Genomic DNA, 27,971 nt, shown 5'->3' on the forward strand with positions numbered 1-27,971 from the left:
AACAGAGATCGTTCCTTCTCCAGTTGTAGATGGTCTGCAGCATTCTGGAACACTCCCTCGCATATTCTGACATTGTGTCGCAGGCACAGTTTTTGTCATATTTCTTGGGACATTTGCAGAGGTCTTGTTGACAACGTTCAATGTAACTAAATTTTTCCACTTTGCATTCTGGTGCGACTAGATGCAACAATGCTGTGCAGAAAGCCACCTTTAAAAAGAATTAGCAGGTTCAACTGTCCATGATCTTTATAGCCTTTTGTTCAAAGTAACTGCGTGCTTTGATTAAACCATATGGCAAAAAGGTAAAAATACAGTGAAACATTACTCTAGCATAAATACCGTGTTGTGCTTTGCAAGCTCAAGCAGTCTGTGTCACAGGTGATTCACAGCCAGACGCTGTCTGGTGTCTGGATCAGTCAATTTGGTTGTTCACTTCTGTTGGAAGATGTTCCTGCTTTTTGAGCCCAGACATTTCAATTGCTGTTCAAGATACATCCTAAAGTTTGTATGAGGAATACCACTGAAGAATTCACGACGAACTAAGTGACCTGAACCTTTAGTAGACCATTAAGACTTCAGTGGAATCTACCTACCTGCCAAGGTTGATGAAGTTTCACTCAATCACTCAAACATGTAGGTTAGAGCGGAGGGCAAAACAACAAGAAAAAGAAATCCGTAGATTACAGATCACACGGTGCTGCGGAGATCGGCGAAGATTTAGCCCGTGCTGGATACCACCTGTGCCTCAAATGCATCAATGCTTCCTTGTTGTTGGTTACATGTGGCAGCCTTGATGAAGCTCTCACCCCTTGCTTTCTCCCAGTGTTACCAATCCTAGCTGGTGTCCCAGTCAGGCCAAGCACTTCCTCACTGCACAGTGAATGATTCCTGGTTCAAATATTTTTTTCAAAATTGGACAGCGAAATAAACAAATTTAATTAAGATTAGAGTCAATGGTTTAATGTGTTCAAGCAGGTGTGAGAATATATCTCACCGGATTTGGACTTTTTCTTCTGACCCAATCAGTTTCATTCAGTGGGGACATAATTTTAGTCAAAAGCAAGCAAGACTCAGCAGGTCTGGGAAGCCTGTTAGGGCACAAGCACTCACATAGTTTGGAGAGGATTCCTGCACACTGTTGTTGCACTTGTGTATGCACGTTTCCAAAGGATCATCTAAATTCCATAGACAAGCATAGTGGAATGGATCAATCCTCAACCCTAGACAAAGACCAGAAATGTTGTTAGATTGGAAACTAGTCACTCTCCCATTGCTGAAGCACACTCAGCCATTCTTGTTTAGACTATCTACACCTGTCATGAACAGCTGGCAGTAGCCTCAAATGTTTCAGGAACTCATCAGGGATTGAAATTCCACCTCCTCACAGGATCCATGAATGCCATAATAGAACTTTTTCTCTAAGCCTCTTGGTTTTCTCCTCTATCAACTTTCCTGAGCACTGACCAGCAATACAATAGAGAAGGCTGCGAGGTTTCTACCATTCTCCCATTCCAGGACCGCAGAATGCCTGTCAGACATCAAATCCTGGACGAGAGCTAATTTCCTCCAGTTGAATGTCGACAAGAATGAGACCCTCCTGCTTGGCTCTTTCATAACATCCAGGTCTGACTTGCTTGCTGATCTTCCCAACTCTTCCCTCCACAAGCTGCAGATTATTTAGAACAGCAAATTACATTTCTATAGCTCCTTTCACATTGGGAGGAAGTCCCAAGTAACTGGACAGTTAAGATTCGGACCTGAGCAGTGGGTTGGGATCAGGACAGGTGGAGGGCAGGGAGAGCTTTATAGATCTTGTCCTCTCCCGCATTAAGCTCCGTGAGCCAAATACCCCCATCCTCGTCCAACTTCAATGGCTTTCCATCCTCCCAAATCAAATTTTAAATCCTTGTCTTCAACTTTAGAGTCCACCGTGGTCTTGCTCTGACCTACCTCCATGCTCTCCCCATTACACCAGTCCTCGCCGGCTCCACTGGCTCCCAATTATCGATGAGATCGATTTCAAGACCCTCTCGCTCGTTTTCAAATCCCCTCATGCCCTCGCACCTCCCTAACTATCTGATTTGCTTACCCCCCACTCAACCACCAGCTGACTCCTCAGCTGTCTCCAGCCTCTTGTTTGTCCCTCATCCCCTCCACTCCACCATCAGTGGCCGTGGCTTCAGCCTCTATGCCGCAAAACTCTGGAACCCTCTCCCTCAATCCCTCTGCCTTTCCCCATTCCTGCCCACTTTCAAATCCCACCTTAAGACCTTCCTTTCTGATTGTGCTTATGGCCACCACCCCGTTCCTTCTCCACCTGCCTTGGCATCAGACTCTGCCACTGTCAAGCATTCTGGGATGCTACTCCACATGAAGAGAGCTATATAAATGCAAGTTGTTTAAACCCTTCCAAACCTGTCTGCTCCCTCCGCTTGGTGGGCACTGGCCTGCTCCACATCTCCACCCAACCAACGGAAGTTGAGCCTTCAGTCTTTCTGCCCCCACTCTTTGGAACTCCAACCTAAAGTCCCTCCCCTTTGCCCTCTCCCTAGCCTCCTTCATGGCCTGTCTCAAGACCTTCCTATTGACCATGCCTTCAGTCATCTTCCCACCACCACCCTCCCTGCCACACTCCAACTCAGGAGCAAACCTTGACTGTTCAATGCCTTGGGAGGTGTTCCTGACGTGAAAGGCACTGTATAAATATAATTTGTTGTTCTATTCTTCAGCCATCCTGTAAGAAGCTGGACCCAGGGCGAACCTCCCTCCTGCAGCAGATGAAAAATGGCCTAGCAGGACTCAGCTCCTCCCATTTTCTCTCAGTGGAGGAACAACTGAGTTCAAGTGGAGGGCAGGTCAACTTCTTGCATCGTCTGCCCAGGCTCTGATGCCAAACAGGTGCATCAAAAGTTTGAAAAAGATCCTTTCACCAGTGGAACTTAGAGTAAACTCAATCATTTATTGGGCCCACATGTAAAAGTGCTCCCTTACCTTCCCAAATCAGCTCATTCAGCTCAGGAGAGCCATTGAAGTCGCCACATAGACCGCACGTTTGGTTTTTATATTTGTCTCCAAGCTCAACCTGGAAATGAAGAGGGAAAGAACTCAAGCAATTTGTTCTTTAAACATCTAGAAAAGAAAAGAAAAATTCCATTTAAGCTAACCATCCAAAGGGGTTTGGTTAGACTCAATATTATATCAAACCTCACTGAGTAGTCTGAAATACCCTGTAGAGATGCTTTCAGATCCCTGAACAAAATCAAGGTAAATCTCCAGACTGTTCATCCACTCCACACTTCAGTCCTACCCTCTGCCTTCCACAGACAATCCTCCCAGAAACTGTCAATGCATTGACATTTATAAACCTCATTGCTGCCTGCTCTGTCAGTAGATGTTGAAGCTCATATGGAGTCTAGCATGAGCACAGACTAGTGGGGCCAAATGGCCTCTTTCCATACTTAACTCTATGTGATTTGAGATGGCCTTATTTCTGATTATTTTGCATTGTCTGACATCTGGTGTGCCCTGCCAATAACAGTGGCCTTTGTGGGACCCACAGTACACTAGACTCAATCCCTCAGTGCTTACCTACATCACCGCCCAGGAAACAAAACCTAGCCCAGTGTGGCACAGAAATGAACAGAAAGTAGAGAAGGTAAGTAAAGGAAAAGAAACTTTAAAAAAGGGAGTCAATCTGAGAACCAATGAGTCCGGCAGAAAGTTGCAGAGCTACCCACCATCAGATAGTCATGGTTGTTCCAGAGAATGCTGATGTCAAGCGCCTGCTGCTTAGCAACCAGTTTGATAAGGTTTCCAAAAGGCTTAATGCTTATTCCATTGGAACAGTACGGCAATCGAACAATCCTAACAAACAGCAACCAGTGAGTTCAATGATATACCAACATAATGTTCATTCACCCTTGTTCTTCTGTACAACAAGCCATTACATGTAAGAAGGCTGACCAGAAGCACTGTCCAGCTATCACACTCAGCATTGCAACAACAACAAAATGACATGTGTATAGCGCCTTTCACATCGGGAGAACATCCCAAGGCGCTGGACAATCAATATTTCAGACTCGAGCTGGGAGTCCGGATCGGGGAGAGTGGAGAGCAGGAGGCGAAGTAGGGTGACCGAAGACACGGTCGAAGAGGAGTGTCTTGAAATGGTCTTGAAGGAGGCAAGGGAGGGAACGAGATGGAGGGACTGCGGGATGGAGTTGCCGCAATTGCACTGCATTGTGATAGACTGAAATACATATTTGCAAATAATAATAATTGTTGCATTTGATATAGACATTTCAGCGCACTTTACAAAATATACTGTATATTTTGTGGGTAAATGTAACATAATATAGAAACAATCTAGGAACAAATCAAAAATAACTTACCATCTGCTATTAACTTTAATTCTTCCCTTCTCAACTATGACTGAGGTACCGTACAGCTGAATTGTGATTCTTTCAATAATCCCAGAGCTTCCTCTGCGAAAATGAACCCTAAAATCTGGGAAGTTATCTGAACACTCACTAACAAAGACGTAGTTGCAAGTTTTGAAAAAGTCATACATGAAATTATCAAAGGTATGAAAATGCCCTTTACCCCATGTGGTGCAGACTGCCCTTGTAGGACCTGTGAAAGCAATATTTGATAAACTGGATTACAGATTCCTCTATACCGCTGTCTTTATCAGGAGAACATTTCCAAACCAAGACTAAAAAATCACATTTGCGAGTCTGAGCCAATCAATGTACAGGTCCCTTCATAAAATGGGTACAGTAGTTTGCAGCAGATGTGTGAGGAATTACTGAGCCTGACAATGCAAGGAAGTTGGAGTAACATTTGCAGAGATACATCACTGACACAGGGCGTAGCTAAGACACTCCTGATAATCCACCTTCAGTGCAATTTGGACTCAGTACCTCCAAGTCCTCTGCAAATGAAGAGATGGTCAGAATTATTGGAATAAATAAAAAAGATTTTAAATTTGACTTAGCCTTTGTTAAGCAACATGCAACAACAACAACAAGATTACATTTGTATAGCGCCTTTCATGTCGGGAGGACGTCCCAAGGGGCTTGACAGTGTACAGCATTTCATACCAGAGCTGGGGTCAGGGAGGGAGAAGGGAGGGGAGAGGAGGAGAAGAGGACCGATGGTATGGTCGAAGAGGAGGGTTTTGTGGCGGGATTTCAAGGACTCCAGCTAATAACCTGACCTGCCTTATTCCCATATCCCTTAATCCCTTTTGCAATAAGAAATCTATCTATCTCAGTCTTGAATATGTTTAAGGACTGAGCGTCAACAGCCCTTTGGGGTAGCGAGTTCCATACATTCACCGCCCTTTGAGTGAAGAACTTCTTTCTCAACTCAGTGCGAAAGGGCTGCCTCTGATTTTAAGGTTGTGACCCCTGGTTTTAGTTTCTCCAACCGGGGGACACAATCTCCCACTATCTACTCTGTCATGCCCTTTGATGATCTTATAGGTTTAATCCTTTCCTAATCCTTTCATAATGAATGCTAATATACCGTTCGCCTTCCTAATTGCTGCTGCACCTGCAGACTAACTTTCTGTGATTGGTGTACAGGGGCACCCAAGTCCCTCTGGACGCTAACACATTCCAATCTCTCCCCTTCTAAAAAAATAACCCGCTCTCCTGTTTTTGCTACCCAGGTGGATGACTTTGCACTTCCCTAAATTATACTTCATCGGCCACCTACCTGCCCAATCACCTAACCTATCTATGTCTCGCTGCATTTTTTTAATGTCGTCCTCTGTGTTGACACTTCCTCCTAGTTTTGTGTCATCCGTGAATTTAGATATATTAGCTTCGATGTCCTCATCTAAATCGTTGATGTAGATGGTAAATAGATGAGGCCCAAGGACTGATCCTTGTGGCACTCCACTGGTCACATCCCACCAATCTGAAAAGGACCCATTTATCCCTACTCTTTGTTTCCTACCCGTTAACCATTCCCCAATCCAAGTCAATATGCTCCCCCCAATTCCATGGGCCCTTATCTTTTGGACTAACCTTTTATGCGGCAGCTTATTGAATGCCTTCTGGAAGTCCAAATGGACCACATCAACAACAACGACAAGATTCCATTTATTGAGCGCCTTTCATGTCGGGAGGACGTCCCAAGGCGCTGTACAGTTGGGTCAGGACCCGAGCAGGGGGGAAATGGTCAGGGTGAGGGGAAGGGAGGGAGCGAGGAGGGGGGAAATGGTCAGGGTGAGGGAAGGGAGGGAGAGAGGAGGTGGGAGATGGTCAGGGTGAGGGGAGGGAAGGGAGGGAGTGAGGAAGGGGTAGAGAGTCGAGAGGGGAGCTGAAGGCACGGTCAAAGAGAAAGGTCTTGAGACCGGCCTTGAAGGAGGAAAGGGAGGAGGCAAGGCGAAGGCACTGGGGGATAGAGTTCCAGAACCTCGGGGCTGAGAGGCTGAAGGCCCGGCCACCGATGGTAGGGAGGTTGGGGCGGGGGATGTGGAGCAGACCGGAGCCAGAGGAACGGAGGGTACGGGCAGGTAGGTAGGGGGATAGTAGGTCGGAGAGGTAGGAGGGAGCAAGGCCGTGAATGGCCTTGTAGGTGAGGATGAGGATCTTGAACATCCACTACTGATTCACCCTTATCTAGTTTACTGGAAATATCCTCAAAAATCTCTATGAGATTCATCAAACATGACTTCCCTTTTGTAAAGCCATGTTGACTTACCCTGATTATATTGTGCCCTAAATACCGCACTACCATATCCTTAATCAATGATTCTATTTTGCCTTTTGTGCTGCAGTTCTGTTGCCCACTGTCATTCTTCGGTGAGGAGGAGACAGAAAACTAAACAGAGAATGTTTAAGACGCTGTTTGCTGGGAGTTTCCGTATCTCCAAGTACTCAACAACAATGACTTGCATTTATATAGCACCACTCACACAGGGTAGCGTCGCAGAGTGTTTGACAGTAAAAGGAGCACGACACCGGGCTGAGGGGAATGGGGAGGTGACCATAGGCACAGTCGAAGAGTTTTACGGTTTAAGTGTGTAAAGTTTTACTCACTGTAAAAGATATGCGGGAAGTATTTATTGGATTCCTTGATCTCCATAGGATACATCAAATTTCCTCCTGCTATCAACAAACAAATTTAGATAAGATGATAAAAATGTATGTTATCATTTTTATTATTCCATGCTGGGATGGAGGAAACTTGCAGCCATATCTTGCACAGCCCTGGGTCCACGTCAATACCATTTAGATTTACCACCGGTTTAAAAGAGGTTGTTGGTAAAGGTGTTTTTCTGCACTGGTGTCACTAATCTTTGCATTTGATATAGCGCCATTCAGAGCACGAAATACTGTAAAGTGTAATGGCTTTTACTCACTGTAAAAGATGTATTTGTAGACAAATCTGACAGCCAGTTTTCAGACCACAATGTCCCACAAACAGCCACAAATAGCCACGAAGTGAATGGCCAATTGTATTTGAGGGATTATTGGCAGGTCCTTGGGAGAAACTCCATTCTCTTTTTGAATAGTGCTGTGGGATCTTCAACGCCCACCCGAACAGGAAGGGAGGACTTTGGTTTAACGTCTCATCAGAAGGACATCACCTCTAACATTGCAGCACTCCCCCAGCACTGCAATGGAGTGTCAGGCTGCAATTGTGAGTTCAAGACCCAATTTAAGCTTGAACCACAACCTTCTGACACCTACTGCATGTCTGTCGGTATGTTGTAAACGGATGTGTGCTACAGACAGAGAGATGCTAGGCAGTGTAAAGAATGTAGAGAGAGAGAAATGCCGGGTGGTATTGCCTCCTAGTACAATTGACAAAAAACAAATGCTCCTTCCAGTTAGACAGTGAGGTTAATAATGAAAACATGTACCAAATCTGTGAAAATGGGATTGATCGAATGCAGAATATAAAGACAAAACATCCCTCATTTTCATTCAGTCAATTTTCAACCACTGTTTAATAGATGAAGCAGCTAGCTTTGGGAGCACTGGACAAACACTTGTGTAGGAAGTGCTGGCGGCTCGAGCTTGAGCTCAGGGTTTCCGAGCTAGAGGAGAGGCTGGTATCATTACATAGCATAAGGGAGGCTGAAGAGTTCATGGAACGTTTCTGGAGTTGGTCGCCCCATACCACAGAGGGTTCGAAGGGAGAATGAGTGGGTGACCACCCGGCATGGTAGGAAGAGGGGACGGGCAGCGTAGAAATCCCCTGAGAGTGTGGCGCTCACAAACCGGTTCTCTGTAATATCGGTCAGGGTGATGACACCTCTGGGGAGGGGAGTCAAACGCAAATGGTTCCACAGGGGGACGCAGGGAAAAGTGTCAATGCAATTGTTATTGGGCACACACTGGTGAAAGGAGTAGACAGGCGTTTCTGCAACCAAAGACGTGACTCTCATATGGTATGTTGCCTCCCTGGTGCCAGGATTGAAGACCTCACAGAACGGGTGCAAAACGTTCTACAGGGAGAAGAGGAACATCCAGAAGTCATGGTCCATGTTGAGATCCATGACGTAGGCAATAAAAGGGCTGAGGTCCTACAGGGAGAGTATCAGAAGCTAGGGAAAAAGCTAAACAGAGGACCTCAAAGGTGGTAATCTCTGGATTATTCCCAGTGCCTCGTGCAAGAGAGTATCAAAACAACAGGATCAAACACATGAATGCATGGCTGGAGAAATGTGCAGAAAGGAGGGCTTCAGGTTCCTGGAAATCTGAGACCACCTCTGGAGCAGATGGGACCTGTGCAAGGTGGATAAGTTACACCTGAACAGGGCTGGGACCAATGTCCTTGCAGGGAGGTTAACTAGTGCTGTAGGGAAGGGTTTAAACTAATTTTGGGATCAGTATGTAGGATTAGAGGACAAACAATTTAAGTAGGGAGATAGCAATGTAATAAGGAGTAATCCAGAAAAAGGAGGGACGGGGGGAGAAATGCAGAACAGACTACAACAACAACAAGATTGCATTTATAGAGCGCCATTCACGTCGGGAGGACTTCCCAAGGCGCTGGACAGTTGGGTCGGGACCCGAGTAGGGGAAAATGGTTAGGGTGAGGGGAGGGAACGAGAATGGGGTTAGAGAATCGAGAGAGGAGCTGAAGGCACGGTTGAAGAGAAAGGTCTTGGGACTGGCCTTGAAGGAGGAAACGGAGGAAGCAAGGTGAAGGCACTGGGGGATGGAGTTCTAGAGCCTAGGGGCTGAGAGGCTGAAGGCCCGGCCACCGATGGTAGGGTGGTTGGGGTGGGGGATGTGGAGCAGACCGGAGCCAGAGGAACAGAGGTTACAGGCAGATAAGTAAGGGGATAGTAGGTCGGAAAGGTAGGAGGGAGCAAGGCCATGAATGGCCTTGTAGGTGAGGATGAGGATCTTGTATTCGATCCTCTGGGGGATGGGGAGCCAGTGGAGGCGAGCGAGGGTGGGAGTGATGTGGTCGCGGTGTCTGGGGCGGGACAGTACACGAGCTGCAGAGTTCTGAATGACCTGCAGTGTGAAGGGAGGTGCCAGGAAGGCCGGCGAGGAGAGAGTTCCCATAGTCCAGCCTTGAGGTGATAAAGGCGTGGACCAGAGTTTCAGCAGCGTGAGGGGTGAGGTAATGCCGTAGTCTGGCGATGTTCCGGAGGTGATGGAAGGCGGTGCCAGTTGTGGTGCGGATATGAGGAAGGACAGCTCAGGGTTGAACAGAACCCCGAGGTTCCTGATGGCTTTGAGAGGTGGAGAGTGCAGCCTTGGATGCTGATGCTGTCAGCGCCTGAGGTGTGGAGGCGCTGACGCAAGTCAATCAGGAGGGCCTCAGTTTTGCCGACATTGAGCTGAATAAAGGTGTCTCTCGTCCAGGACTCGATGTCAAACAGGCAGCTGTCAGGACATCGGGGGTCGTGGAGTTGAGGGTAGAGGAGGAAAGGTAGAGTTGGGTGTCCATGTGGAAGTTAACCCCATGTCTGCGGATGATGTCACCACAGGGGGAGCATATAGAGGGTGAAGAGGAGATGACCGAGGACAGAGCCCTGAGGGACACCGCACAAGACAGTAAGGGGGCTGGAGGAAAAGCCGTTTGCAGAAACAAAATGAAGACGGTGGGAGAAGTAGGACCTAAATCAATCAAGGACAGGGCCTTGAAAGTTGAGGTGGGAGGACAAGCGGTGGAGGAGGATAGAGTGGTCGACCGTATCGAATGCGGCCGATAGGTCGAGGAGGACAAGGAGACAGAGGGAGCCCTGGTCGCAGATGGTCAAGATCTCATTGATGACCTTGACCAGGTCGGTTTCTGTACTATGGCAGCACCGAAACCCGACTGAAGGGGTTCGAAAAGTGAGTGGGTGGAGAGGAAAGAACCCAGCTGGGAGCCAACGACTCTTTCGAGAACCTTGGACAGGAAGGGGAGGTTGGAGGTGGGCCGGTAGCTTGATAGCTGTGACGCATCAAGGGAGGGTTTTTTTCAATGTGGGAGTGATGATGGTAGTTTTGAGGGGAATGGGAACAGATCGACTAAGTCGATCTTAGAGTGCATGTGTGTAAATGCACGGAGTGTGACAAATAATATTGGTGAGCTGCGGCTCAAGTTGCCACATGGGGTTATGATGTAGTGGCAATAACGGAGATCTGGGTCAAACAAGGGCAGGAATGGGAGCTGAATATTCCTGGTTACAATGTACTCAGGAGGGACAGGGAAGGGAAACAAGGAGGAGGGAGAGTGGCAATATTGATTAAAGACACAGTGTAGGGCCTGGAAAGGGACGATGTGCTGGAGGGTCCCAAAACAATCTTATTTGGTTAGAGTTAAGGAGCAGAAAAGGAGCTGTTACACTGTTAGGTGTATATTATAAACCAACAAATAGTGGGAAGGAGATAGTCAAGCAAATCTGCAAGCAGGTTTCAGAAAGATGCAAAACCAATACAGTATTGATAATGGGGGATTTCAATTATCCTAACATAGGTGGCAAAATAACAGCATAAAGGGCAAAGAGGGGGAAGGATTCCTGAAATGTGTGCAAGATAACTTTCTGGATGAATAGGTTTCCAGCCTTACGAGGAAGGAAGCAGTGCTATATCTAGTTCTGGGGAATTGAGTGGGGCAAGTGGAGCAGGTTTCAATGGGAAAATATCTGGCAATAGTGAACACATCATTAGGTTTACAGCACTTATGGAAAGGGACAAAGAACAATCAAAGCTGAAGGTACTCAACTGGAAGGGGGGTAATTTCATTGAGTTAAAAAGGGAGGAATTCCAAGGTGGAATGAAAAGAAAGAATGGTAGGTGAAACAGCCAACGAGCAATGAGAAGCCTTCAAGGAGGAAATAGTTTGGGGACAGAACAATACATTCCCACAAAGGGGAAAGGTAGGGCATCCAAACCTCCCTGGATGAATAAGGAAATTGGGATTAAAATAAAACAGAAAAAGGAGGTTTATGATAAATGTCATGTCCAAAATACAGAAGATAATCAACTAGAATATAAAAAGTACAGAGGAGAACTGTAAAAGGAAATAAGAAGGGCAAAGAGATTGTATAAGAAAAGATTTAGCAGGTAACATAAAAAGGTATTTTATAAGCCTATAATAATAAAAGGTTAATCAACTGTAGGATTGGGTCCAAATAGGGACCAAAGAGGAAATCTTGTGGAGGCAGAGTACTGAATGAGTACTTTGCATTTGTTCTTCATAAAAGAAGAGGATGCAGCCAATGCCACAGTATCGGAGAAGAGGGGAGAGAAATTGGATCAGATAAGAATAAACCGAGGTACTAAAAAGGTTGTCGGTGCTCAAGGTAGATAAGTCACGGTCCGGACGGGATGCATCCTAGGTTATTGAGGGAAGCAAGTGTGGAAATAACGACGGCTCTGGCCACCATCTTTTAATCCTCCTTGGACACCGGGTGGTACCAGAGGATTGGAGGGTTCCAAATGTTACAAAAAGGGGCAGAAGGATAAATCCAGGAATTACAGGCCAGTCAGCCTAACGTCAAGAGTGGGGAAAGTTCTGGAGACTACAATCCGGGACAAAATACATTTTCACTTGGAAAAATATGGGTTAATAAAGGACAGCCAACATGGATTTGTTAAAGGCAAATCATGTCTAATAAACCTGAAGTAATGGTGAGGGTGGATGAAGGATGAATGTAGTGCAGTTGATGTAGTTTATATGGATTTTCAAAAGGTGTTTGATAAAGTGCCACAAAAAAGACTTGTAAGCAAAATAGAAGCCACGGTATTAAAGGAACAGTGGCAGCGGATACAGAACTGGCTGGGAGATAGAAAGCAGAGAGTGATGGTGAACGGTTGTTTTTCTGACTGGAGGGACGTGTGCAGTGGTGTCCCCCAGGGATCAGTATTGGGACCACTGCTGTTTCTGATCTATATAAATGACCTGAACTTGGGTTTAGGGAGTACAATTTCCAAGTTTGCAGATGATACTAAGCTAGGAAAAGTAGTAACCAGTGAGGACGATGGTAGCAGATTGCAAATGGACATAGACAGATTGGTAACATGGGCAGACGCGGGGCAGGTGAAGTTTAATGTGGAGAAATGCAAAGCGATGGATTTCAGGAGTAAGAATGAGGAGAGGCAATATCAGCTGATGGTACAATCTTAAAGTGCGTGAAGGAACAGAGAGACCTGGGTTTTCATATAAGGAAATCTTTGAAGATGGCAGGACACGTAGATAAAGCTGTTTAAATAAAAACACACGAAATACTAGCCTTTATAAATAGGAGCATAGAATACAAAAGTCAGGAAGTTATGATGGAACCTTTATATAAAACACTGGTTAGGCCTCAGCTCGAGACTGTGCTCAGTTCTGGGCACCAAATTTTACAAAGGATGTCAAGACATTGGAGAGAGTGCAGAGGAGATTTCCCAGGATGGTACCAGGAATGAGGGATTTCAGTTATCGGGAGAGGTGAGAGAAGCGAGGATTATTCTCCTTGGAGCAGAGAAGGTTAAGAGGAGACTTCATAGAAGTTTTCAAAATTATGAGGGGATTTGATAGGATGAACAAGGAGAAACTATTCCCACTGGCGGGCGGGTTGGTAACCCAAGGACACTGATTAATTTTTTTTAAAAGAAACAGACGGGAGGTGAGTAGAATTTTTTTTACGCAGCGAGTTGATTGGATCTGCAATGCATCGTCTGAAAGGCTGGTGGGAGTTAATTCGATAACAGCTTTTAAGAGGGAAGTAGATAATTATTTGGGGACCACTAGTTTGCAGGGCTGTGGGAGAAATCCTATGACTTAGCTGCATGACTAAGCAATAAAGGTGACAGTTTTTATTATAACAAGTTCAGTCAATACAAATGAACATAATAGGTAGGGGATTTCATAGATGTCATGGATTTGGACACAAAAACCTGATAACAATCATATCATGGTAACTGTCATGTTCAGAGTAAAGTACAAACACAGAAGTCAGAGCCTGACAGCAACACAATGAAACACAGGAAAAACTATATCAAATTAGCATAGATTAGATTGTGAAACAGAGAATGAGGAGTGATTAGTTGGAAATGTGGAAACATGGAAACAATGGAGTGAAGGTAGACCTGGGTTATCTGATTAAAACAACACAACTCACTCGAATCAATAAAGAAGTTCCTGAACAATGATATTTAACAAAATACAGAACTTACCAGAGGTGTGCAGTAAAATGGGAATAAAGATCGATAGAAAAAATAAATGTAGCATTTTGAAAAGCTGAGGAAAGGAATGGGGCTGAGACAGACAATACTACTGCAACTGACCAGTATATGTTGGCATTGCCAGTCTGAAATTTATATTGAGAGAACAGAGGCAGTCACTCCCTCCAAGAATTAGAGAGCAAAACAAGTAGCACCCTGAGTGCCAAACAGGATCCAGACTTTCCTCCCTGCTATTAGCCAGTGCTTCACACCTTACGGCAGGTCACCCTTCCTCCATTCAGCCTTTGCTGGAATGATTCAAATACTAAAGGGTGACCAAAAAATGGTATCACAACAACTTGCATTTATGAGCGCTCTTCACGTGGGGTAGCGTCCCGGAGTGCTTCATTACAATGTCCTGGAGCGTTTCATCACAGACATATCTAATAAGTCTTAAAGAAATTATGATTTTATTTAGATAATTGGGTAGTTATCACAACTTTTTGTTCATCCTGTATATGATACTATTTCCATAGAGCTCTTTCCTCTCACACGTAGTTAGTGACCTTTGAGGGGATGTAAAGACAACAAGTTTTAATCTGCAGTCTGTGTCATTCAGCAATTCTGAACTAACTCATTCCTCTCACTAATATCTTTTCCTTTCCTTTTTTTCCATTCTATTTTGCAAAACGATAGGGAAACAGAACGGTAGAAAAGTAACAAAATCACTCAGAACGAAATCCAACATCAAACACATCAGCACAATAAGAGCCTTCACGAAAGCTAAAGAGATCTTTAAGGTCAGTCAGTTGCAAACATGGCAGAGAGTCTCTAAATGATGTCATGCTCTGTTAATGCCAGAGATTAGATAAACTTCAGTAGAATTTTACGCAGCTTCTTCGGTAAAAATGTTGCGTAAACATTTCCCTATGACTATTCCTTTTTNGGCTTTTCTTGTGGTTACTCTATGTACGGTACTAAAATGGGGCATGTGAAGGAGCTGAGAATTAACAGAGATAAAATACTACTAGCACAATTGGTTCCAGATTTACCTGCTGTCAGTCAGAGAGCAGTCAGGGAGCAACTGCCACACAAACACATTTATGTTATCCATAAAGTGGACACCATACTATTCTTGTAGGCATTCAGCCAACACTTCATGTAGGCCCCTCTCCAGCATGTGGTATAAAAAGATAACCACAAGCTTGTCTGGAGATCCATTCCCAAGTGTCAATTATTATGTACCAACACAGTACCCAAGATGTAGCACTAGGATCAGTGCCAAAGTAAATCTAAAGACAGAGTGAATGAAACAAATGCTTGTGTTTCCGCTTCAGGTACTGTTGCGAAAGCCTCCAATTCCTTTGAAGAGCAGTCTCCTCTAACTGATAACATAGCAATATGTGGCCAACGAGATGCAGAAATCAAGGGTGTATTTTTATTGCCTGACACGGTGCTAAATGTGACACAATCACAGCGGTAACCGCAGTATGATGTTAATGCGGCCTCCATCCTCTCAAGCATTTAATATATTCAGCAGGAACCAATCTGCTTCACTAACCACATCAGGATAGTACAAAATGGCACTCTGACTGCAGAGAAGTGGTCACTCCCTCACTTATAAGAAATTAAACAAAGGAAAATAACAGTTTTTTCCGTGAGTGCTGACATGCTGGGAACATGTTGTTTTGGCGAATGTTTAGTGTGCTCAGTTCTTTTCATCGACAGATCTATGGCAGCAGCCGGATGGTGAACAAACTTGAGTATTGTAGGGTGTGACCCTGTCAAGATAATCAGTGGGCACTCAGACTCACCTTTCCCTAGACCCACAAATACAAATTGATATTGTAAGCATACACAGACCATAACCAGGCCAACACTTTCGGAGAAAATATATACCCGATATATCCTATATATAAATATATCCTCTCTCATTGACTCAACATTTGTGTGTAAGCCTGGCTCAGCTTGCAGCACTCTCACCTCTGAGTCAAAAGGTTGTGGGTTAAAGCCCCACATTTTGACTTGGAACTCATATAGTCTCATCTGGAGTGGAGTCCTGTAGCTCAGTGGTTAGAGCACTCGCTTTGCAAGTGAGAGACCTGAGTTCAATTCCAGGCAGGGCGAAACCTTGGGCAAGTTTCCTTACTCCACACAGAGCCTAATAATAATCCCTCCAAAAATAAAAAAAAACAATAATAAATTGGTCATTTTCAATCTACGACTGTTTGTGGGACATTGCTGTGCGCAATTGGCTGCCGCGTTCGCCCACAAATATACAGTCAATTCACTTTACAGTGTGTTCTGTGCAGCGCTTTGGGACGTCCTCCCGACGTGAAAAGCGCTATATCAAATGCAAGGATTATTATTATTATTATTATTATTATCTGACACTCTGTTGTCGTCTTTTGGTTGAGATGTTAAATAAATTATAATTTCAAGCACCACATTGAGAATTTGAGCTCATAGTCCAGACTGAAACTCAGTGAAGTATTGGGAGAGCACTGCATTGTTGTGTTTCAGATGAGATGCTAAAACAAGGTCCTGGTGTGTGTATTTGTAACCTCGTTGCCTGCTTTTTTCAAATAGATCATTGGATTGTTTCTCCCAATGTCCTGTCAAGAATCCTCCAGGAAAATGAGTCATTCACTTTGTGGCTGTTTGTGGCAACTGACCGCCCTGTTCACCACCATTGCCTGCTTGTACAGTCACTATGATGGGTTAGAGAGGAAATAATCAGTCATGGATTCTGCTTCTATCTGCTATCCTGAGATCTTTGATTGAAGACACACTGGGGTATTTTCGGATGCACCAAGATGACATAGACTTAGAGATGCAAAAGAAAATTTCCAGCCTGACACCAGGAAGCACATCTTTATCAGAGGGTGATTAATGACTGGAACAGGTTACCAGTAAGGGTGTTGAGGCCAAGCCACGGGACTCATTTAGAAAATAGCTTGAAGCTGTGATGGGAAGATGGCAGGGTGGGTATTTCTGGAAGGAAGTGATCAAATGGGCCAAATCAAATGCAATTGTTTGAGCCTTCTTCATTTGAACTAATCCTGAAATCTTATGATCTTAAGGTTCACACATAAATAATGGCCACTTTGATGAGGGACTAGTACATGACCAGAGCCCATGAAGCTATATACTCTAGTAGAAGGATAGAGAAGGAAAACACTTGCAGAAGAGTAAATTGGACCATAGATTTTTTTTTAGCAAGAAGACTCCTTTGGCGCACAAAATGATCTCTATAGCCATTCTCAGCTTCATATGGAAACTGTCCAAACTGTTGCATCTGCAAACTGGTAATAGATATCAGAGAGCAAGATTTTATTCTGATTTTTTTAGTCAGTTGGGTGCGGAAACCCATCATCATGCTCAAGAGTATTCAAACCAAACAGAGTTCCATGCATCACACATTTGCAATGAAATTCCAAAGATATTTATTGGAATGGAATGCACACGCTCTGCCCTGAAGGACACATCCCGTTAACTAATTCTAGAGGGAAATTGGGCACAGGTTGGGAACAGCCAAGGTTTGGGACCCCAGAGTGTGCGTTAGGTTACTGCCTGAATATAAGTTAAAACAGCATTGCTTACCATTGAAAGCACTCTGCTTGTCCAGCTAGGAACACCCTACCTGTTAGGGCTTTTGGCTTACAGGGTTAACCGGAGCTGAATAGGAAAAGTTCTTGCCCCTAGTGACTGGTCTGTCCTTTAAAATCCTGACAATGAGCCCAGTTTGCAGTGCTATCATCAGCAATGCCCTGGCTCAGAAACCATGGGATTTGAAAGGATCTTGGTGCTTGAATACACATTCCAGATAAAATTCAGATTTGGCTATGTAATCGCATGATTTCCAGTTTCATCATGAAGGCTTCATGAGGCACTAGATCAAAAGCCTTGCAGAAGTTGCTGAATAATAATAATAATCCTTGCATTTGATATAGCGCCTTATCACATCGTTGAGATGTCTCAAAGCGTTTCACAGAATATACTGTTAAGTGAATCAGTGAAACAAAATGCAAAATACTGCAGATGCTGGGAATCTGAAACAAAGGAGTCCTGTAGCTCAGTGGTTAGAGTACTCACTTTGCAAGTGAGAGACCGGAGTTCAATTCCAGGCAGAGGGCGAAACCTTGGGCAAGTTTCCTTACTCCACACAGAGCCTAATAATAATCCCTCCAAAAAACCCAAAACAATAAGAAATTGGTCATTTTCAATCTACGACTGTTTGTGGGACATTGCTGTGCGCAATTGGCTGCCGCGTTCGCCCACAAATATATGGTCAATTCACTTTACAGTGTGTTCTGTGAAGCGCTTTGGGACGTCCTCCCGATGTGAAAAGCGCTATATCAAATACAAGGATTATTATTATTATAAAGGCAGAAGGCGCTGGGAACACTCAGCAGGTCAGGCAGCATCTATGGAGAAAGGAAAGTGAGTCAATGTTTCGGGTGCACAACCCTTTATCAGAACTGGGGCACGTTGGGAGGGAGAGGCTCTTAAGGGATAAAAGCGGGGGGGGCAAGGAAAAAAAAGGAGAAAATGGGGTAGAGGACAGGGGATGGTGGGTTAAAGAGGTGTTCATGATGCAAAACAAAATGGGGTGGGAGTGGAATTGCAACAGAACAGGCAGACCAAAGAGAGATAAAGTGTGCCTGGGACCCAGATGTGGTGATGAGCTGTTATAGTCTGAAATTGTTGAAACTAATATTGAGGTCAGAGGGCTGTAAGGTCCCTAGCTGATAGATGAGGTGCTGTTCCTCGAGCTTGCGCTGTGGTTCATTATAGGAGAGGTCAAAGTGCGAGTGTGAGGGAGAGTTGAAGTGGCAAGAAACTGGAAGGTCAGGGTTGTACTTGCGGACAGAACAGAGGTGTTCGGCAAATCAGTCACACAATCTGCGTTTTGTCTCCCCAATGTAGAGGAGACCACATCGTGAGCAGTGAGCAGTGTTCTCTTTGACCGAGCCTTCGGCTCCTCTCTTGACTCTCTACTCCCTCCTCGCTCCCTCCCTTCCCTTCCATCACCCTGACCATTTCCCCCTGCTCGGGTCCTGACCCAACTGTACAGTGCCTTGGGACGTCCTCCTGACGTGAAAGTCGCTCTATAAATGGAATCTTGTTGTTGTTGTTGAATGCAGTAAACTACATTGGTGGTAGTACATGTAAATCACTGTCTCAATTGAAAACTGTATTTGGGGCCCTGGACGGTGGTGTGGGAGGAGGTGAAAGGGAGATACCAGTGGGAGGAAAGCAACTGTTAGTGGTGATGGAGGAATGAACCAGGGAGTCACGGAAAGAACGGTCCCTTCAAAATGCTGAGGGGGGTGGGGGAAAGAAAGATATGCCTAGTGGTTGGATCATGCTGGAGGTTCCGGAAATGGAAGAAAATTATTTGTTGGATGTTGAGGCTGGTGGGGTAGAAGGTGAGGACTAGGGGGACCCTATCACAGTTCTGGAAAGAGGCGGAAGGGGTGGGGGAGATTTGCGGGAAATAGGGTGGACACGGTCACGGGCCCTGCCTACTACAGGGGATGGGAATCCTCGGTTGAGGAAAAATTTCAGCTGCTCTGTGTGGGAGGTTGCGGTGTCAGAGCAGATGCAGCAGAGGCAGAGGAACTGGGAAAAGGAAATGGAGTTTTTACATGAGACAGCTTGGGAGGAGGTGTTGTCCAGGTAATTGTGGGAGTTGGTGGGCTTGTAAAAGATATCTGTAGATAATCTATGCCGCAAGATGGATACGGTAAAGTTGAGGAAGGGAAGGGAAGAGTAGGAGATGGACCATGTGAATATTATGAAGGGGTGGAAGGTGGAAGCGAAATTGGTGAATTTTCCAGCTCACTGTGAGAACAGGAATCAGAGCCAACACAGTCGTCAATCTATCTGAGACACTGGGAGCGGACCTGAGTAGGCCCAGAACAAAGAGTGTTCCAGGTGGCCAACAAACAGTCAGGCGTAGCTGCGACACATTTTACCTTTTACTTGGAGGAAGTGGTTGGAGTTGAAGTGAAGTTGTTCAATGTCAGACCAAGTTCAGCCAGGCGGGCGGAGGAGGGTGGTGGTGGTGGCTACAGACTAGTTGGGCCACTGTTCAAGGTGGAAGTGGAGGGCCTGTAGACCTTCCTTGCGGGCGATGGAGGTGTAGAGGGACTAATCCATTGTAAATAGGAGACAGTCAGGGCCCGGGAACTGGAAATTGTTGAAGTGGGGGAGGGCGTCAGAAGAGTCACAGATGTAGGTTGGTAGGGCCTGCATAAGAGGAGCAAAAATGGAGTCCAGATATGAAGAGATCAGTTCGGTGGGGCAGGAACAGGCTGAAACAATAGGTCTCCCGGGAAGTCCTGCTTGTGGATCTTGGGGAGGAGGTAGAGGCAGGCTGCGCGTGGCTTGGGGGCTATAGGTTGGAGGCTGTGGGAGGAAGCTCCCCAGAGATGAGGTCATTGACTTTCTCAGTGATGATGGCTTGGTGTTCAGTTGTGGGGTCACGATCCAGGGGAAAGTAGGAGGAGTTGTCAGGGAATTGCCATTCAGCCTCTGACAGGTAGAGGTCCTTCCGCCAGATGACGATAGCACCCTCCTTGTCAGCGGGTTAGACAATGATGTCAGGATTGATCCTGAGAGAGAGGAGTGCAGTGCATTCAGAAGGAGAAAGATTTGAGCGGGAGAGTGGAGAAACAGACAAGGCCAACGTCACGCCGGCAATTCTCAATGAACAGGTTCAGGGAGGGTAGGGGGCCTAGTGCCGCAGTCCAAGTGGAATGGGACTTCTGAAGACGGGAGTATGTGCGGGGGGAGGCTTCCTGGCTAAAAAAGTGGCCGCGGAGGCGGAGGTGGCATAAGAAGAGCTCAGCATCATTCCGGGATCAAAATTCATTGAGGTGGGGGTGTAAGGGGATGAAGCTGAGGCCTTTATTGAGGACGGATCATTCGGGATCAGAGAGTGGGAAGTCAGAGGGGATAGTGAAGATACGGCAAGGAGTGGCATTGGGGAGAGGGTTGGGGTCAGAGGAAGGCAAAGGGGAGGAGGGGGCAGGAGAGGGTTGGCATTCACGAGTCGTTGAAGTTTGTGATCCTTGCCATCTAAAAGAAAGAACAAGTTTTTTGTTAAAAGTTTTTTGTTTGTTTTGCGATGGATGAAATAGAGTTGAGGATGAGGGCAGTTCTGAGATAAAGTGTGTCGATGCTGCTGAAGGCAAAGGTCGAGAGTATGCATGGGTCGGCGCATGCTGGACACAGTGCAACCCCTGTGTAGTTCTTGGTCTCACTAGAATCAGACTGGTTGTGGATAGATACCATAACTTTGGAACACTGACAGACAGAGTGTGCGCTCAGAGAGGGAGAGTCAACCAAAGCTATGAGGGCAGCTCCAAAGACAAGTTAGAAGTTCCTGGCATGAGGCTAAACCTTTTAGAAGTAAAATAAGGAAGCATTTACTCACGCAGTGAGTTGTGAGAGTGTGGAATTCACTTCCCGCAGAGTCAATTGAACAATTTAAAAAGCAAATAGATAAATGCTTGATAGACAGGGGTATCAAAGGATACGGAGAGAGGTCGGAGAGGTGGAACTGAGTTGTGAATCGACCACCATCTTGGAAAGTGGTGGGACAGGCTTGATGGGCCCAATAGCTTAATCTTGCACCTGTGTTCCTATCTACCTTCCTGTTGGAGAAAGATGAAAGCTGCGCTGGAGAGATTGCTAAGATTAGAAGGTGTGGTGTACTGTAGGTGGCACTATGAGCTATAAAATCCTGTAAAAAAAACTACGTCTTGGGTTTGGTGCCTGACAACAATTGCATTGTGATTAACCGATAGAGATCTGGTCAACTCACAGAAAATCAATAAAATACAAATTAGGGATTTCACTGATGGAAAATGTCTGAAATAAGAATAATTAGGAATTCATAACTTTGAAAAATTATTTCTAGGAATGAAACATATGGAGAAAACAAACTTAATCAGTTTGAGCTCGAAACCATTTGACTATAAATTGAAAGAAGTTATTCTAACCCCGTGTGAAGAACATTATGTGCAGTCTGGGAACCTGGTGTTTTAAGAATTGAAACATTGGAGGACTGTGGCGAGATCTCAGGGAAGAACAACCGTCTATCAATGATGTTTTGTGTCTGGAAGTTACGGAAGTTGCTTCAATTATCGTCATGCTGAAAGCTCTGATCTAATTTCTGAATTGTAACATGGTGTTCAGCACAACCACTCACCTGGTGATTCTCACACTTAACTTTACCTGGAACTCAACCCTTCAATAATTTTGATGATCGACATCTCCAAAGCCAATTGACTTTTTAGGGTCAGCCAAGTGTCTGACACATGTGGAAACCCATCACCATGCTTAAGAGTATCTAAACCAAACAGACTTCATTGCATTTCACCTACATGTGGAAATGGCAGTGTTGTTCATTGGAATGGAATACACACTCTCTCCTTGGAGGGATGCTTCCCGCTTACCTAACTTCAGAAGGTATCAGGCGCAGATTGGCAAAAGTTATCGCTTGGGGACCTCAGATTGTGCATTGATGTACTGCTGGAGCCTAAGCTGTTAAAACTGCATAGCTTGCCATCGAGAGTACTTCCTTCCCACTGCTTATACCATCCTACCCATTAGGGCTTTGGCTTGCAAGGTTAATGGGAGCTGAGTGAGAAGAGTCCCTGCCTCCAGTCACTGGACTATCCTTTCCTCTCTCTTTTTCCATCTATGCTGTCACAGCAATACCCATGAGTGCTGCTGACCTGCCTGGCTCAGAAACTGGACTAAAGACTTTCACAGAGGACTGGCTCGATTCTGACATTCCGCTGCCGAACATGCCACCTTGGAACCAGTTCAGCTCCAAGAAGACCCTACTTACTGTCCCTCCAATGAGAGTAGTCACTAGTTGGCCATTTGAAGCGCTTCCGGATGCTATCCGGCACCTCCCTCCACACTGCAGGTCATTCAGAACTCTGCAGCGTGTACTATCCCGCACCAGGCTTCGCGCCCACATCACTCCCACCCTCGCTCGCCTCCACTGGCTCCCCATCCCCCAGAGGATGGAATTCAAGATCCTCATCCTCACCTACAAGGCCATTCACGGCCTTGCTCCCTCCTACCTCTCTGACCTACTATCCCCCTACTTACCTGCCCGTACCCTCCATTCCTCTGGCTCCGGTCTGCTCCACATCCCCCGCCCCAACCGCCCTACCATCGGTGGCCGGGCCTTCAGCCTCTCAGCCCCGAGGCTCTGGAACTCCATCCCCCAGTGCCTTCGCCACTTCTTCCTTTTTCTCCTTCAAGGCCGGTCTCAAGACCTTTCTCTTTGACCGTGCCTTCAGCTCCCCTCTCGACTCTCTACCCCCTCCTCGCTCCCTCCCTTCCCTCCCCTCACCCTAACCATTTCCCCCCTGCTCGGGTCCTGACCCAACTGTCCAGCGCCTTGGGGACGTCCTCCCGACGTGAAAGGCGCTCTATAAATGAAACCTTGTTGTTGTTGATGGGGGCTGTATAAATACAACTTGTTGTTGTTGACATCCCACAAGTGCAGTGATGTGCCAACCACCGTGATGTTCTCGGGGTCCGAGTCCAAAGCTGTGTACGGGCCTACTCTGCACTAGCTGCTTAATCCAGGTCCTTATGTGAGAGGATTTGGCAAAGAAATTGATATCTTAATGTACTCCACCAAAATTATTTTCATGGGAATCCAGTCCCGTCTATAATAATTCTCTAAATCTGCAATTTTCACCCACAAAATACACAGTCAATCCACTTTACAGTATATTTGAGATGGTTCGATGGCGTGATAAGGCGCTATATAAAATGCAAAGATTATTATTATTAGTTTATCCTCTGACTCTTTCATCATCAATTTAAGAAGGTTCCCTTAAGCTCAGTGTTAACATAACCCCCAGATGGTGTTAGGATGACAGATTTATAGAGCTTGACGTGCACTTGTACCCAAAAACTTACCTAAAATGTTTGACAGATCCCTGGCAGCAATTCAATGACCTCTGTTACACAATACAATCACAGTTCCCTGTTCCAAGCTGAAATACAGAAGCCAGATTAATAGCCTCCAGGAACTGTAAAATGTATGCAGCACTTTTAACTAAATCTCAGGTAAATACATCTAAGGAAACTCAGCCACCTGGAGCCTGCAGAGAAGTAAGCAAGTCGTGCCTACACCTCAGGCACTGCTGTGTTCTTTGGTGTTGAATAATAATAATAATAAGCAGCAGCAGCAAAGAAATAGCCAAACTCTATTGGTTCATGCGAAAATTGCTATTCAGGTGATCTCAAATTCCAAACCACAGGGTCCTTCCAGGTTAGCTAAAGACACCTCTTGGAGTCATTGGTCAACAGTGCCCGAGCTGCAGCCACAGCCCAATTGATAAATAGGACTGAAAGAATATCCATCTTGATATAAGACTCTATATCAAATGCAAGGATTATTATTATGATTATTATTTCTTTCTTACTGAATTTGAGAGATTGTCAATGAACAATTACAAGGATTAGCATTATTAGTTCTTATTTCACTTAATTGTTTGCATCATTAACCCAAAGAACACACAGTCACTGCAATTTACAGTATAATCTGTTGGGACTTTCTCCCTGGTCAGACCAACCATGAAGTCAGTTCAGTGGTTTTGGCTGCTCATCAACTAAGCAGCTGAATTTCTTATGTTGGTAATTCTTATGATACAAGTTGCCATCAATGGGTCATTATCAACCACAGGAGAAAGCAGCAGCCACCAGAATATAGGAGGAAAAATACTGCAGATGCTGAAAATCTGAAATAAAATCAGAAGTTGCTGGGAACACGCAGCAGGTCAGGCAGCATCTGTGAAGAGAGAAAAATTAGTTAACGTTTTGACCTGAAACTTCTGTTGTTATACCAAAAAATAGTAGTTGTTTTAATATGAATCCAGTTGCTGTGGAAACCACCATGCAATACAAACAGGGTGGTGTCTGCAGTAACAGATGCTGTAGCCAGGATTACACAACCAACTCAGCAAAGTGGTCTGGTACCATTATCTAGAATGGATGTAAACTGGAGTATTAAAAGTCGCATTACAATTGGGAAGTAGGTTAGAATTTCAGAAAACTGCCAGAAAATGTGGGATAGTTGTCAAGAGCGTATATCACACAAGGCATTAGAGAACAGGGTAGAACGGTAAAACAATGTAATCTTGTATTATTAGAATGCTGTGGAAATCTCTTGATAGAAAGAAGTAAACATTTCCCACCCACATTTTTTCTTTACGGGCCATAGCTTGGTTGAGATCTCCAGGTATTTGATCTATGACAGCTGTTAAATATGCTGTTAGGATTCAGATATAAGCAGATAAATCCTTCATTGCTGTTCTCTGCCCCATGTTCTCACATCCCAAATGCTTTTATTGACAAATGGTGAGTGTTATTTTAAACTGTTATAAAAGTTGATGTTGTGCTGCATAGGTTAGTGGTACACTAGGCGGAAATGCGGCCTGGGAGTAATCTACAGTAATTACATGTAGATAAAAGCACTTACAGTCCTGACATTCAGCCATAAAACTATTCATGAATGACCCTACATACACCTTGCCCTCTGACAGATGTAAGCCATTTAAACTTCTGGAATGCTTTAGCAAATAAAATAGTTTAACAGAAGCAGGAATAGATTCAAGATAATAACTTGATCCAATCAGAGATTCCCAGACGTTTCCAAGAGCAAAAGCACCAATCAAATTTAAAATAATATTGACCAGCAAAAAAAAGGGATTGATACTAAAATACAATTCATGGTTGGTCACAGATATCAGATTAAAAAGTAATTTTGTATTGTATTGTCTTTTCCAGGCATGTTCTAACCTATATTTTCAGTCAGCGCTATAACTGTGGGGCCATCATATTCAAACCCAATATTGTCCTTATCCAATAGTCACAAATGTTCACTTTCTGTTCAGGAATCGGCAGTTAATGTTTAGGTGCCAGAATCTTCTTGAACATTAACTGCCGATTCCTGTTTTTTCTTTTCTTTTTCCTTTCCTAGCGTAGAGGCTCTGAGGCCAGATGAGATCAGCACAGACACGTGATCAAACCTGGAGCCTTTCTGTATCAATTCATTCCACAATGGGAAATGCCCTTATTGCCAATAGGACCTTAGCAAAGCTCCATCTTCAGGAGTGCCGATGAGATGATTTTGAAGGGTGCGTGATGCAGTTCCAACTCTTTACTGATCCCGAACCATTTTGTAAAAGTACAATATTTGTCTGCATCACACATTGCACCACAGAATATGAGCACCACTTAATAAAAATGTGTTGGTTAAATATGTCATTGATTTCTCTGTACCACATGGATTGAAACACATTGGGTTCATATCATTTTATATTGAATTTAGCTTCAGCTAAATGTAACATGGCCACTGTACTTTATGCTTGGTCAGCTGGCAGTAGACCATGAAGTGCGATGTGTTACTTCCATAGGATTCGATTGAGAATAGTGGTGGGAGATCATGGGGAGCAGTTGGAGGGAGTGGAGACATGTTTTAGAAGGCTATTGAAGCAACAATAATAACAAAATTACATTTGTATAGCACCTTTCATGTTGGGAGGATGTCCCAAGGTGCTGGACTGACAGAGTTTCGGACCCAAGATGAGGATCGGGGAAGGTGGAGGTCAGCGGGGGAAACAGGGTGATCAAAAGCATGGTTGAAAAGGAGTGTTTTACGATGGGTCTTGAAGGAGGCAAGGGAGGGGGCGAGATGGAGGGACAGGGTGATGGAGTTCCAGAGGGTAGGGGCAGAGTGGCAGAAGACCCGCCCGCAAATGCTAGGGCGAGCGAAATGGGGGACGCGAAGCAGGCCGGAGCCCGCTGAGCAAAGTGAGCGAGCAGGATGGTAGGGGGTTAGGAGTTCGCAGAGGAAGAGGGGAGCAAGACTATGGAGGGCTTTGATGGTGAGGACCAGGATCTTGAACTGTATTCTTTGTGTGATGGGAAGCCAGTGGAGTCCAGCGAGGATGGGGGCGATAGGGTCACAGAGCCTGGTGCGGGAGAGGACACGGGCTGCAGAGTTCTGGATGGAGGGAGAAGTTGGAGAGACCGACAAGCGAAGAGTTTGCATAATCAAGCCTCGATATAATGAAAGCGCATATGAGGGTTTCAGCAGCCTGCGATGTGAGACAGTGGCAGAGCCGGGCGATGTTGCAGAGATGGGGAATGCAGAGCGGGTCATGGCACAGATATGCAGTAGAAAGAACAGTTGAGTGTCAAACAAGACACCAAGGTTCCGGACTGGCTTAGTAAGGTGGAGTGTGCAACCATGGATGGTGATGCTGTCAGCGCCTGAGGTGAGAAGGCGCTGACGGGAGACAATCAGGAGAGCCTCGATCTTGTTGCCGTTCAACTGAAGAAAGTTAGCTCTCAGGAACACTGCATGAGACGGTGTGGGGGCTAGAGGAGAAGCTGTTTGTGGAGATGAAGTGGAGGTGGTATGAGAGGTACGATCTGAACCAGTCAAGGACAGAGCTGGGAAGGTTTAGGTGAGAGGAGAGGCGGTGGAGGAGGATAGAGTGGTTGACAGTGTCAAAGGCAGCAGAGAGCTCAAGGAGGATGAGGAGGCAGAGGGAGCCCTGGTCTCAGATAGACAGAATGTCATTTGAAAGTAGAGAGGGGCAGTAATTTGCACAGAGCAAAGTTTCTTCACCACCTCAAATAATAATATTGTTTGCATATGATATAGTGCCTTTTAATTCAGGAGGACATTTTAAAGTGCATCGCAGCATATACTGTAAAGTGTAGTGACTGTGTATTTGTAGGCAAACACTTACTTTGTTTTAACATCTCAGCCAAAGGATGGCATTTCCAACAATGTAGAACACTCACATTGGAACAATGGAATATAGGCCTAGATTATATGAGTCCAAGGTCCCAACATGGATTGAAACTACAAACTTGTTGCCAGTCAACTTCACTCCCACCCTTACCTCCATTCCCTGCTTCGGCTCCTCCAATCCTGATTGCATCCTCATCCACATTGAACTCCACATGCCCATTATTCCAGTAGCTCCCAACAGATCAACTTCAAACCCCTTTGTGCCGTCTTCCCTCCCTACCTTCTGATCGCCTCCTACTCCATTCTTCTTTTTGCCCTTTCAGCTTTGCTAACTTGGGCCTGCTGCGTGTCTGCTGCCTGCTGCCCTTTCAGCTTTGCTAACTTGGACCTGCCCATCCCCGCAACTCCCCTTCAGTGGCCAAGCCTTCAGCAACTCTACCCCTAGCCTCAGGATCTCTGTTTCTTTACCCCTCCAACTTGCTCCGTCTCTATCCATTTTTAAATCTTACCTAAAGACTCTTCACCCCAACCTATGGTCACCACCT

The 27,971-nt window shown here is 45.3% G+C and overlaps 2 protein-coding genes across 2 annotated transcripts in view; both read right to left on the reverse strand.

Moving 5' to 3' along the window:
- The window catches only part of LOC103190322 (mucin-6), a 33,415-nt gene extending 33,053 nt beyond the window's left edge, over window positions 1-362 (reverse strand). Inside the window, exons 1-2 of the mRNA XM_007911058.2 lie at window positions 340-362; window positions 1-208 (exon numbers count right to left, since the gene is read on the reverse strand). Coding sequence (XP_007909249.1) covers window positions 1-73 — 73 coding nt within the window. The 5' untranslated portion in view covers window positions 74-208; window positions 340-362. The remainder of the gene's footprint in view (window positions 209-339) is intronic.
- Window positions 202-27,822, reverse strand: LOC103190325 (mucin-6-like). Its single transcript, XM_007911060.1, has 5 exons — window positions 27,760-27,822; window positions 8,472-8,545; window positions 3,738-3,864; window positions 2,992-3,082; window positions 202-1,220 (listed from the first exon to the last, which is right to left on the reverse strand). Exons 1-5 carry the CDS (start codon window positions 27,820-27,822, stop codon window positions 1,054-1,056), a joined length of 522 nt encoding a protein of 173 aa, XP_007909251.1. The 3' UTR covers window positions 202-1,053.
- Between the last annotated feature and the right edge of the window lie 149 nt (window positions 27,823-27,971).

Source organism: Callorhinchus milii, unplaced genomic scaffold (assembly GCF_018977255.1).
Source record: "Callorhinchus milii isolate IMCB2004 unplaced genomic scaffold, IMCB_Cmil_1.0 Scaffold17, whole genome shotgun sequence".
In the NCBI taxonomy this organism is placed as follows: domain Eukaryota; kingdom Metazoa; phylum Chordata; class Chondrichthyes; order Chimaeriformes; family Callorhinchidae; genus Callorhinchus; species Callorhinchus milii.

Excerpts from the sequence above, each read along its gene's own strand:
- LOC103190325 (XM_007911060.1), bottom strand. The coding sequence starts at position 27,822 with ATGGGCAGGTCCAAGTTAGCAAAGCTGAAAGGGCAGCAGGCAGCAGAC. Across the intron at positions 3,865-8,471 it reads TGGATGTTCCTCTTCTCCCT|GATTGTTCGATTGCCGTACT; the intron begins GTAGAACGTTTT and ends GCTGTTTGTTAG. Across the intron at positions 1,221-2,991 it reads GAATGAGCTGATTTGGGAAG|GGTTGAGGATTGATCCATTC; the intron begins GTAAGGGAGCAC and ends GTCTTTGTCTAG.